Source organism: Montipora capricornis, chromosome 9 (genome assembly GCF_036669925.1).
Source record: "Montipora capricornis isolate CH-2021 chromosome 9, ASM3666992v2, whole genome shotgun sequence".
In the NCBI taxonomy this organism is placed as follows: domain Eukaryota; kingdom Metazoa; phylum Cnidaria; class Anthozoa; order Scleractinia; family Acroporidae; genus Montipora; species Montipora capricornis.
Window position 1 is genome coordinate 7,582,771 of NC_090891.1, and position 12,500 is coordinate 7,595,270.

Here is a 12,500-nt window from a genome sequence, read left to right on the forward strand (position 1 = left end):
AGTTCATCATTGGTTATACTCTCTCCGTCCCGTTAGCTGCTGCCTCCGGTCTGTTTGGTCACGTGGGCTTGAGAGTTGGCGCGTTTTTTGCGTAAATAGGGAGCTTACGAATCGACGACGTTTGCACGACGACGCCGTTAGATTGCGTGACATGACCTCTGCGCATGCCTATATGGGCCCTCGCCAGAGTCGCGCCAAAGTCGACGACGTTGGTGAGCGCGATTTGCCGGCGTCTCGAAAATAACAGGACGTAAGGTTAGTTGTTAAAGTTTTCTGAATGTTTCTCTCGATGCTTCAGGTTTTTTTTCCAAATAAATCATTGATCAAGTATCAATCAAGTTCTTGGCACATGTTTTTGATTTTTTTCTGTTTTCATTCAACTGATTCAAGTGAGCACCTTCTGAAGGTACATGCATAAGGCAGGTACCGAAGCTACAACTAAACCATTGTAGATGGTGCCACCGACCGTAAATCAAGTCCATCATATGGTTTGTTATGATAGAAAGCTCAGGAACCGGTCTGGCAAAATGACAAACCAAATCTCCATATCGACAAGGATATGCATAGCGCTTGAGGTACATGCATAAGGCAGGTACCGAAGCTACAACTAGACCATTGCAAGTGGTTATCTCATCACAGTAACTACAGCTGTTCAGCAAGTTTATAAATGTCCTCCCGGTAGAAACGAAAGTCGGCCTTGCACTCGTCGTTTGTTTTCTCGTCCAAATCAAACCTTTCATAGTTCCAGTACGGAAACTCTGGGTTTGTTGACTTGTGGAAGTCATATAAAAGCACAAATTCTTGTTCGTTTATGAAGCTTTTTTGATAAGCGTATGCAATACAAGCTCTCGTTTCTCTGAAGTTAGGCATTTTGGTTCGAATAACCTACCTTGTGAAAAGAGAAAAACAAACTTCAGAAACGGCGGGAAAATTTGCCACCCGCGAACAAACGTCGTCGTCTTTGCTGAATCGTAAATTCAAATTTCTACAGGACGACGACGCCGGACTATGACCTGACTCAACGGCGCCGTCGTGCGAAAGTCGTCGATTCGTAAGCTCTCTAATGTGGGAATCGCTGCCGCAGAGCCTGTTGAAATGTTGACCGATTATAAAGCATTAGGTTTTCCCGCGAAAGATTTTGCTCGAGAATGAAATTCACTTTTGTCCACACCGAATACGCATGGGAGCAATCTGGTTTTATAAATAACGCCTTTTTGGTCGGGTGGGCGTTGTCGCACCTGACAATGTGCGCGATGTAATTCAGGTAGTGTACATGAATCATATCCTTCAACAGCGACGTACCAAAAAAATTGTCGAGATCGGCGTTCGAGTACTTGTAAGCCATTGATTCCTCGTCGTCCTCACCTGGCTTTCTCGCATAGCCCCCAGGTGTCATCTGACGCAAAAGCCGGTACCAACAACTCGATAAAAGTTTGATATGCTCCTCCGTTGGGCATTCTGCTTGAACGCCGTAAATCAACGAGTTTTAAACAAAGCTTTGCAAAAAGGCTACTCTGACTCGTTTATTCACATTTTTGTGGTCTGTGAAAATGCGCCGTTTTTGGTTGAATTCATTTGCTGCTTGACCTATCCTGTACCGCGGATATACCCCTCCGGGTTTGTGTTGTCAATATTCTGGCCAAGTGCCTTGAACTTCGTTAAGTTTTCGATTTTGTTACCATCAACCGAAAATAATGATTCATCAGTGTACTGTAATTCTTCGTTTCCTGCCGGCCATTCTTGAGTATAGGTTTTTCCAAACGAGACGTATACTGAACTCCCACTTCCCACAAGAATTTTTTCTACCTCTTCGGAGCCTGATGGCAGCATTTTTAGGTCATCCGCAAATGAATGCGCCGTAACTGTTTCCGTTCCGTGTAATTTTCTACTTTCGGGTTGTCCGCTGATTTCGCATTTTTCACCGCGTTTTAGGATCAAAAACTTATCGATGTTAACCGAAAACTGACTCCAGTAGATCCAACTTCTTTTTCAACTCGATGTTTCACGATTTTTTCAAGACCCAGTCGAAATACCATCCAAAACGCCGGCGGAGATTCCACCGCGCCTTGCCTTACCCTTCCAAAAACATCAAACCAGATTTCGCTATTGCTGTTTCGGCAAAACGCTTGTAAAATCGCAACGAGTTTTTTACTACCCGCTCGTAATTCAATCACTTTCCATAATAGCCGCCTTGGTAGTTTGTCAAATGCGGCGGTCAAATCCACGTAGATTGCTAAGATCGTCACGATAGGTTATCGGTTATTGAGAGCCCGCGGTAGTTTTTGTAGACCAAACGGCTGCCCTTCTTGTAGAGAACAACTGTTTTCGAGTCTCGCCATCTGGCCGGGATATCCTCCTGGCCCCAGTTGTTCAAACGATGGATAGCGCTATCCGCCGGATAACTCGTTATCCAGTGGACAAGTAATAGCGAAACCAAATGCGCTATCCAATGGATAGTGATTTATCCGTTGGATAGCGTTATCCACCTTTTGAACAACTGGGGCCAGGTCCCAGATAATGTCTTGTTGTCGTACAATCATGTCAATTACCCGATCGTCTTCGCAGTATTTCATTGCTTTCATTGGTACTGCGTCAGTGCCAATAGACCTTCCAGTTTTCATTTTTTTCAAACAATCGCGAACCTCATCTGCTCTCGGCGGTGACTCATCAAATGAGAACCTCAATGTCCTTCAAATACGCGTATTCGCCCTCACCGTAGTGCTCGATTTCCGGCGGAAATTGTTCCAAATCGAAACGCGGTTCGCACGCAAAATGCTTTTGAAAATGTGTTGCAAACTTTTCAGCCGCAATGTATTTCGAAGCATCCGGTGCGCGGGTGCGATTTCCATACGCTTTGGCCGCTTTGAATAGTAGTTCAGCGCGCCGTTTTGCGCGGTGTTCATTTAGTTCGGCAGCCTGGCGTTCGTAAAATCTGGATTTCGCTTTCGCTGGCGTGTGTCAGTTGATTCGCGTCGTTCGCGCGTCGTTAGGAGCGTTTAAGCTGAAGTACTCGTTCATCCTCCCAAGGTAAAATTTGGGACTGTTGGCGCTGCTGGAGCGGAAACTCGCGCGCCATGGCAGTGTGGTATGCAGTTTTCAGCTTTTCGTTAAGCGTATCAAGTGTCTCCTCTGTAATCGTGTTCGTCAAGCGCGGTACCAACTGCGGTAAAAAATTCTGCGCGTTTTTCAAGATCCTGGAGCGGTGTTAAATTGTATTTCGGCGCCGGTTTTTTGCGTTTTCGCTTCAATTTCCGCCGAATTTCAATCTTTGTAAGCCGGTTCAGCTACATGATGACCGGATTGTGGTCGGTCCAAGCGTTTCGCCCTTCTTTCCCGGCCTGTGGGCAAAATCCAATGTACGCTCGACATTTTCGTGTCATGTTTCTGCGAAATCTTGCGCTCGTTGCGATGTAGTCTACTCCTCGCCATTTTTTTTTTGGATTTTTCTCGGTAATGGATGCCTTCTTGCCTTCGACGACTGCTGAAGTGTGTATTTATCAATTGTAGACCGCGATTTTGACAGAATTGCAACAACCGGTTGCCGTTATCTGAAGTAAAATCGGCTAATTTGATGTTTTTCCCAGCTGTTGAACCGTACGAATCGGAATCATCGTTACCGATCACTGCATCGAAATCACCCTTTGCACTTGACATCTAATTCCAATGCACATGTTTTCATTTTTCGGTAAATATTATCGTTGTACGTTTCACTGTAATCTTCATGTGGAGCGTAAACATTAGTCATCCTTAGCTTTAACCCGCACATTTTGATTTTGATCGATAATATTATGCCTCAAACCTTCTGATCATGTTCAATTGTTTCTTCCAGCACGACATTTGGCGCTAGAATAAACCCTTCACCTCCTTTTTCATCAGTCAAGCTCGTTCCGACAAACCTCCATCCTTTCAACTGTTCACCTTCGAATTCCCAATCTTCGACAATTTTCATCGTCCTCTTGTGTTCTTGAATTGCAAGAGCCATTATTCCTTAAGTTCTTTGCACCATAGTGCAATCTCGGCCAATTTTTCCTTGCTTGACGCGTGGTGGACATTCCATGTTCCAATTCGAGCTGGAACTTTTCGTTGCATGGTCTCACTGAGCAGGTCTTCTCGACTGTTCACTGGCAGTGTGTAGCGTTGAAGACTTGTTCTTCTTTTTACATTTCGCTGTCATCGTATTTATTTTACATCGGAGTAGAAGTGACAAGCTCCAAACCCGATTTGATAATGCAGATTGTTGATATGGCCGCACTGGCGCAGCTTAATTCACAGGGACGTGTGCTCGTAGGGCAGAATCTGCTTCGTAGCCGCTACTGTAACTATGATTAACTCTCTGGATATCTCGCCGTATTGTTGCACCAAACCGGCGAGGATACTAACCTGATGCACCGGTAGAGTATCGAACTGATCTTGATCGTCGAGTGGCAGTGGTGGGCCATATGGACTTTGTACCATATCTTCGTCCCCAGCAGTTCAAGAGCACTGCAGAGCGCTCTTGAACTGAGCTCAAGGATCCTGTGAAGATTTAAGCAACTCCCCCTTTCTTTTAAGCAAACAAGCAACGCCGTGACTGGTTAGTCACGCCTGTGAAAAGCTAGGAATGTGCTAGGTACCTAAATATTGGCCAAGCAAGCATGTGACCGCGGGGTAAGCTTTCACATCACGTGAGAATTTACTTATCATGGGTTTTACATCCGCTTTTCGCGCTAATACTACTGAACTTCAGTTCACTGTGTAGTCAATGTTCAGTTGTCGATGTTCCCAGGAATAGATTACATGTAGCTCTTATCAAAATTCTCTTGTGAAGAATAATGTATTACATTTACATGTAGATGGATTTTCCAGCAGTTTGATGAGCTGTTTGCTCATCTGACAATGCTTTACTGTTTTTTATGGGTATTCTACACTTGGGTCCTCAATCTACAGTAATGCTCCACACTCACATTTACATCATTGTGCACAGTACCAGGGTTTTCTTTAAGGTTTTAAGTAGCCGGAGTTTTTTGCAAAGTTGGCGGTTGTGGGTCCAGAGGACCCACACGATGGGCTTTAGCCCATCGCTTCTAGGGGGGTCCGGGGGCATGCTCCCCCGAAAAATTTTTGAAAACTGAATGCCAGAAAATGCATTTCCTGGCATTTTGGGCCATGAAACTCAGACATTAGAGGGATAAATCAAGCTGCAATTATACTATGAAAACCATGTTACTCAAAGAAAGACGAAGTGACATTTCAATAATACAACCCTACAAACAAAAAGTTGAGTGATATTTTTGTATCTTTTTGGTGGTTTGCTGGAGCTAACGAGCCTGGCAAATATTGCCACTTGACAACTTGTAAACATGGCACATACTTTGAAGGACTAGACCAGCAAAGGCTTCTGATTGGTTGTTAAATAAAGAAGCTGATTGGAGGATACTAATTGGCCAATGGCGTAAAGGATGTTTCGATCCTCTTTAGGTGTGAAGATGACACACATTCGTTCCATTGTGTAATTAGCGGGAAAATATGCTTGCGGAACTTGGTTGTAGTAATTTCGAAAATTGAAAATCACTCGAGCGGTTTAAGAGTGATGTAGTTTTTTTTTTCCCGAAGAGTTTAGGAGTTCCGTAAAGTAGTGAGAGTTGATCAAGAGTGACGTTGGATAAAGATCCGTTGTCATGTTGAAGCGTAGAGATGCCCTCGAGAGGACGTGCACTTACGCGGGCAAGTAGGATTTAACTCCGAGGAGCGTTACGTTCAAGTGTTTAAATGAAGTCTACGAGTCCTCAGCTTCTACGTTCGCTATAAATGATCAACTGAAAGGTTCGAAGTGAAAACGAAGGAGTTTAGGAGTTCCGTAAAGCAGTGAGAGTTGATCAAGAGTGACGTTGGATAAAGATCCGTTGTCATGTTGAAGCGTAGAGATGCCCTCGAGAGGACGAGCAATTACACGGGCAACTAGGATTTAACTCCGAGGAGCGTTACGTTCAAGTGTTTAAATAAAGTCTACGAGTCCTCAACTGAAAGGTTCGAAGTGAAAACGAAGGAGCGGTTTTGTGAATGTTCAGGGGCTAGTTTTGTTCCTCAGTTGAGTTGTGGTAAGAGATGCGTGAACGCAGGCTGAGCGTGTTGCTAGCAGAACATCATATGTAAATTTCCTTCTGGATTGAGAACAAACCTTTTGAAAGTGTTTCTTTGTTTACAAGTTTTTTTATGATTGCGGCGTGATTAAATGAAGTTTTGCGCGGACTAAAACGTCCTTGAGTGATTTTTCCTTCCGGTAAGGTACAATCGGTGGCTGTTTAAAGATATCGAAATCCAATATGGCGGACAACAAATCATATTGTTCCTACTTTCCCGCCACCGCAGCAAGATTTTTTCAAAACGAAAGTCTCAAGCATAACGTTTCTAAACTGCCCTTGAGTCAGAAGTCTTTTATGTGTTTTCAGAAAAGATAGACACTGCAAATTTTTATTTGTATTGAGCCCAAGTAGTTTAGACCTCATAAACATCATCTCCTCTACATATCTTGACTCTTCAAACAATGAAAGTAGCCGGCGAAACCTGACAGAGAAGCCGGCGAACTTCGCCGGCTGCCGGCTCTTATATACAACCCTGCAGTACATGTACACACTATAAGGTGCCATTGTTAAGTTTTTACACCAGAATGATAGTTCCTAAGTGAAGCTACATGTATGATCCTTGCAGTTATCATGAACGCAATTTTAGCAACTGTGAAGAAAAGCCTGAAAATTTCAGGACTTCAACAGGGTTTGAACCCATGACCTTTGCGATGCCAGTGCGACGCTGTGACCAGCTGAGCTTTGAAGCCACTGATTTTGGTGGCTGGTCATTTGTGGGTTCAAATCTTCCTGTGATGAATGAATCAATGAACGAAATGATGTATGAAATAAATCATAATATTATATGCATGTATTGGAAGCTACATTGTGTATGATCCTCGTAGTTATTTTCAGGTTTCTCTACGCAATAATATTGCTAGAATTGCATTCATAACTGCAAGGATCATAGCTTCACTTGACTTCATATCTGCAGTTCAATATAATTATGATTCATTTCATATATAATATTGTTCATTCATTCATTCATTCCTCACGGGAACCCACACATGACCAGCTCCCAACATCAGTGGCTTCATACAGTAGCTACGTTGGTAGAGCGTCGCACTGGCATCGCAAGGTCATGGGTTCATTAAACCCTGTTGAAGCCCTTAAATTTTCAGGTTTGCCATGCAATTGCTATTTACATTGCGTTCATACATGTACATTTAACTGTGAGGAGCATATACTGTAGCTACTCACTTGATTTCATTCATGTATCTGCAGTTATTATTCATTCCATACATGTATATCATTTTGTTCATTAATAGTACTATATTTTTATTTATTTATTTACTATCTTTTTTGCTTTTTAATTCTTCAGGATTTCATCATCTTAACATAAATGCTGTCATTAATAATGAAAATCTGATTAAAAAAGATGAATTGGAGATTGGCAAGGTGTGTACAAATCTACTCTCCTTGTTTAGCCAACTATGTTCAGGGTTTTTTAACCAATAATCTAAACCACCTTTTTGAATATCAAGTGGGTACAGGGATGGAGTGAGCCAATCCTTCCCTCAGTTTCTTTGAGTCAGCTACTTTAATACTGTACATGTACTTGGTAGTTATTGGAAGTTACAAAGTTCATGTACTGTTTAGTTTCTGTTTGATCTGGAGTAATTTTTTTTTCAATTGTAATGGAAAACAAAACATTTTATCTAGATGATTCACCTGATTACAGCTCAGTCTATGCATGAATAAGAAGCTGCACCAGATGTACAGTATAAAAAAGCATCTTGGCTCAGCAGTGAGGGTGCTGTTTCGCTTGCGAATGGTCTTAATTAAAAAAAAAAAACTGCACTCTGACTGACCTCTGGCTGAATTTTTTTGGTCATCTCAAGTCAAGTCTCCTTCACACTAAGTCTAAACATACTTAGTGTAGCCAACTCGTTGCTGACTTCTTTCTGTCTCATTGTTTAACAGTGCATTTGAATAATCATTATTGGAAATTCCATTGTACCTGTACTCTATTGACTATGTACTTGTAAATGTGATATATTATTATTATTATTATTATTATTATTATTATTATTATTATTATTATTATTATTATTATTATTATCATCATAAAGTATTCCCTTAAATTCTTGATGTTTTCAGGTCATCACGTTGTTACTCTGCAGTGCTATTTTATGCGACAATGTAGCAGTGTTCATTGACCAAATTACTAAGATGAATGATGATGATCAGTTTACTTTCAAATTCTTGGTGGAGTCAGTCCTGGCAGAAATGGAACATGGCTGTCTGACAGCAGAGTCTTTTGCCTCAATCCTCGGCAAAAAAGGTTAGGTGAAATTTCTCTTTCTCACATGAAGTCTACTGTAAGTTTATTGAACAGTTTAATTTTCGATTTGTGCCTGCCTTTCTTCCTCCCTCCTTTCCTGTAGGGTGGAGTGTGGGGCAACAAGGCATTGACCCCCTTCTAGCCTTAGCTGCTTGCTTCTTCTGCACTCAGTTCCCAGTTACATAACAACTTGAGATCTTCTATTATTTATTTTAAGATTTCATTGCATCGGTTATAAACTGTTCAGTTCAAATGTGTGTTCTTCACCTTACATGCATGGTGACAAATTATCATTGACACCAACTGTTTAATTTTGACTTCATCCAGCTCCATCCTTTTCACTATTAATTTCAACAATGTAACAGTATACATGTTTTCATAAAATGCCATGTCATTCAAATTAATATCATTGCAGTGCACTTACCTGAGCATCAGAGGTTGGAGCAATCCCCTCTCGCTGTGCAAGACTCACCGGTTGAGGCTCTCTTCACTAATTCACCTCTGAAATCCTTTGTTGCATCTCCACAGCTAAGGAGCAAACACAACCAGGTACTAGTGATGCATGTACACATGACTGTAGTTGATGATTCTCTATTAGAAGTGTTTGGGGTAGCCCTCCCTACATGTAGTTTCACACAAGACATGAAAATAATATAAAAGCCCCTTCATTATAATCTGCAACACTTGATTGTCCAAACTAGCAAGTCAAATGACGATTTTGTTTGCCATCAAATAGAAACATGGGGACTGTACACACTATTATGATCTGCTAATGTGCCATATAATAGTAATTTATGATCCCTAGTTTTTATTAAGTTTTATAAAATAATTAGGATAGTATGCGCACTCTCATTGGTCAATAGCTGTGTTTAGATGATAGTATGGAAACACGGCTTTGACATCACACGAATTTTTATTGGTTATGTAGTCTGAGGCGCGTTTTGATTTGCTGGTGGGAAATATGAGCGTGTATCAAGAAAATCTTTTTCAATCTAAAAGTAAAAAAAAACGAGCTTTTTCCTTCATTTGTCGAATTATCTTTGAGAAATATTTTATAAAAGGTGAATACAGGACTTTTTTCCGTGTTTCCATAGCCTCATCTAAACACTCGAGGAAGTTGGGAGAATTCTCGACAGTTATGCAAACCCTCGACTGCGTCTCGGGTTTACATAGCTATCTCGAATTCTCCCAACTCCCCCTCGTGTTTAGATGAGGCTATGGAATCACGGAAAACGTCCTCTATTGCTTAAAGAGGCTAGGTCAAGCAATTTTGGGCAATTTCAGCACTGATCAAATGGTCATAGAATTAACTAAAATATCAAAATTAGTGTTCAAAACTATAGAAGAACTCTAACAAAACACAGGGAAGCCAAGAAGGGACATGGATGGACAAAACTGGAGAGGATTGAAATGGATTGAATTTGGGTAAATTTGAAAAACGTCGGCCCACCTTTTTTCAAATTTATATCAGTCTATATCAAAATGTCATTTACAAAGCTGGAAAATCATTCTCATACATGTCCAATACACTCGACCTGAGTCGGGTTGTCTTTACTCGCACGCGGATTGAGTCCGATCGCAACCGGAAATGGGTGCATGGCGCTTGATTAGTGGCACCGGAAGTGAAGGTTAACAGGAGCGAGGGGGGTTGAAAAAGTTGGCAAACAGACTCGATCGGATCCGATGGAGACAGCTCTTCCTGGCAAGAGTCAATCGCACTCTTGGAAGTCAGTTCGCGCGTGACAGAAAATATCTCTTAGCCGTGACGCGAAACAAGCACACGCTACACGTGAAATATTAAGCACTTAATGACTGGCCCCAAGGGAAATAGTGAGTTTTTTTCCCCGAGACCCTCAATGTTCCCCGAGGCGAAGCCGAGGGAAACATTGAGGTCGAGGGGAAACAAAACTCACTGTTTCCCGAGGAGCCAGTCATTAAGTGTTTTGTTATACCTTCCAACTCAAAATAGAACAATACACAGTTAAAAATTATTTGCTTGACGTCGGCTGGCGTACAGATTTGCCGCCGTTTCAAAAGGGCACGACCTGATCACGTGTGAGTCGAAAGTTCAAGTTGTTGTTGCTCTAGGGCGTCATGAAGTTTTGTTCGCCCTAGGGCGTCATGAAGTTTTGACCAATGACACGTGACACGTTTTCCTCCAATCAGAAAACGTATTTGAGTTGGGAGGTATAACAAACGTCGTTCTTAAAGCCATGAGGCGATACAAGCTCGCTGCACATGTAACATTAGTCGTTCTTTAAGACATGAGGCGAAAGTCAGCATCACGAAACATTGCACTCCACACTATACCTCGTACTTTAAAGCATGAAGCTGAACGAGATTTTCACAAATCCAGGTCATTGAATTTCCGATTGCGACAGAAATTCTTGTCATCCAATCTCCGACAACAATAAATTGTTAGCTTTTCAGTCAAATCCACTGATTTCAGTGACGAAGACAAAGATAATCTGCGTGAACGAGAGCCTTTCACTGTATGAAAACTTTCATTTGTTTTTCTAATTGAAATTGTGATTAATTCGGAATAACTGATTTTTTATTTATTTATGAAAATAAGTAAGTGAAAACAACATTGAAGGATGTTTAACAAACCCAAAAAATTATTACTACCCCAGCAAGAACTTGTTCCCCGAACTTCCGGCTCGACATTAGAAACTTCTATAGCATTCTGGAACTGTTCTAGTTAGAAGAGCTCTATATTGATTATATGTGAAATATAGAATGGTCAAGGTTATGACATTAGAAAGTTCTATAGCATTCTAGAACTGCTCTAGTTTGAAGAGCTCTATAGAAAGTTCTTTATCATTCTAGAACCGCTCTAGTAAAATGGTCGTATGTGCAAACTTCTAAAGTTTTGATTAAAGTACTAGAGCTCCAGTTCTAGAGTTCTAAGTCTGTCAAATTCGCAGTTCTAGAGTTCCGAGTTCTAGAGATATAAGTTCTAGAATTCTCAATTGTTATATGTTACCCTCTGTGGGCTCTAGAATGTCTAGAGTTCTAGAATAGCCAGACTCTCTAAGTGAGTTCCAGAACGTCTAAACTGCACACTAGACTTGGTTGATTTTACTGATTACAATTCAATAGTTTAAATACTAAGCACTCATTTAAGCAAAAACAAATCCCCATGAATACCATGTAACCGCGTTATACCTCGACCGTATCCAAGCACCTTAAGTGAGCTAAAACATTTCGCCGTTTTCCCAAACGAATTAAAAATGGCCATGAAAACTTGACTAAACCAGGTATCGCTCTTTAGCTTTCACTTTGCGGTTCGGTTAACTACACTTTTCACGAGATTATGTGAAGAAGAAAGCACTCGTTTACTGATTAAGCCTAAGCGCTCCTTTCAGTTATTAGGCCCCAGTAAGCACTCTCGCAAAAGGTTAGCTTTCATTTTGCGGTTCGGTCAACTACACTTTTCACACAATCTCCGACAAAAATAAATTATTAGCTGATCAGTCAAATCAGTGTAGAAGACAAAGATAATCTGCGTGAACGAGAGCCTTTCCGTGGATGAAAACTTCCATTTGTTTTAGTCTAATTGAAATTGTGATTAATTCGGAATAACTGATTTTTTTTATTTATGAAAATAAGTAAGTGAAAACAACATTGAAGGATGTTTAACAAACCCAAAAAATTATTACTACCCCAGCAAGAACTTGTTCCCCGAACTTCCGGCTCGGTGTGCGCTTGCAATGTCAATGAACCACCGAAGTCATCGGAGATATGTCCAGAAATGCACGCAACAATCAAAAATGACAAAAAAGAGAAAATGTTGGCGAATTTGGCAAATATGACGAAAATGACAATTTTGCCACAATCGCCAACAAGGTAAAGCACAATTAAAGCAGAGAGTGCTAATAGGCGTAATCACTGAAAGGAGCGCTTAGGCGTAATCAGTAAACGACTGCTTTCTTCGAACCGTAAAATGAAAGCTAAAAATTTACAATAGTGCTTAGGCCTAATCACTGAAACGAGCGCTTACACTTTTGAAATATCGCTATAATGAACTGCCATCGCGGTCCGCAATCCCGTAGTCGAGGAATAAAAATTGTTCAAGGGCAAGACGATCTCGTGAAAAGTGTAGTGAACCGAAC

At 41.2% G+C, this 12,500-nt stretch overlaps 1 protein-coding gene across 2 annotated transcripts in view; it reads left to right on the top strand.

The window, feature by feature from the left end:
* LOC138016235 (nuclear mitotic apparatus protein 1-like) overlaps positions 1 to 12,500 on the top strand; it is a 53,189-nt gene that overhangs the window by 12,396 nt on the left and 28,293 nt on the right. For both annotated transcript variants that reach the window (XM_068863399.1, XM_068863400.1), the window contains 3 exons: positions 7,423 to 7,499; positions 8,202 to 8,385; positions 8,801 to 8,934. In XM_068863399.1, the coding sequence (XP_068719500.1) occupies positions 7,423 to 7,499; positions 8,202 to 8,385; positions 8,801 to 8,934 (395 nt within the window). The remainder of the gene's footprint in view (positions 1 to 7,422; positions 7,500 to 8,201; positions 8,386 to 8,800; positions 8,935 to 12,500) is intronic.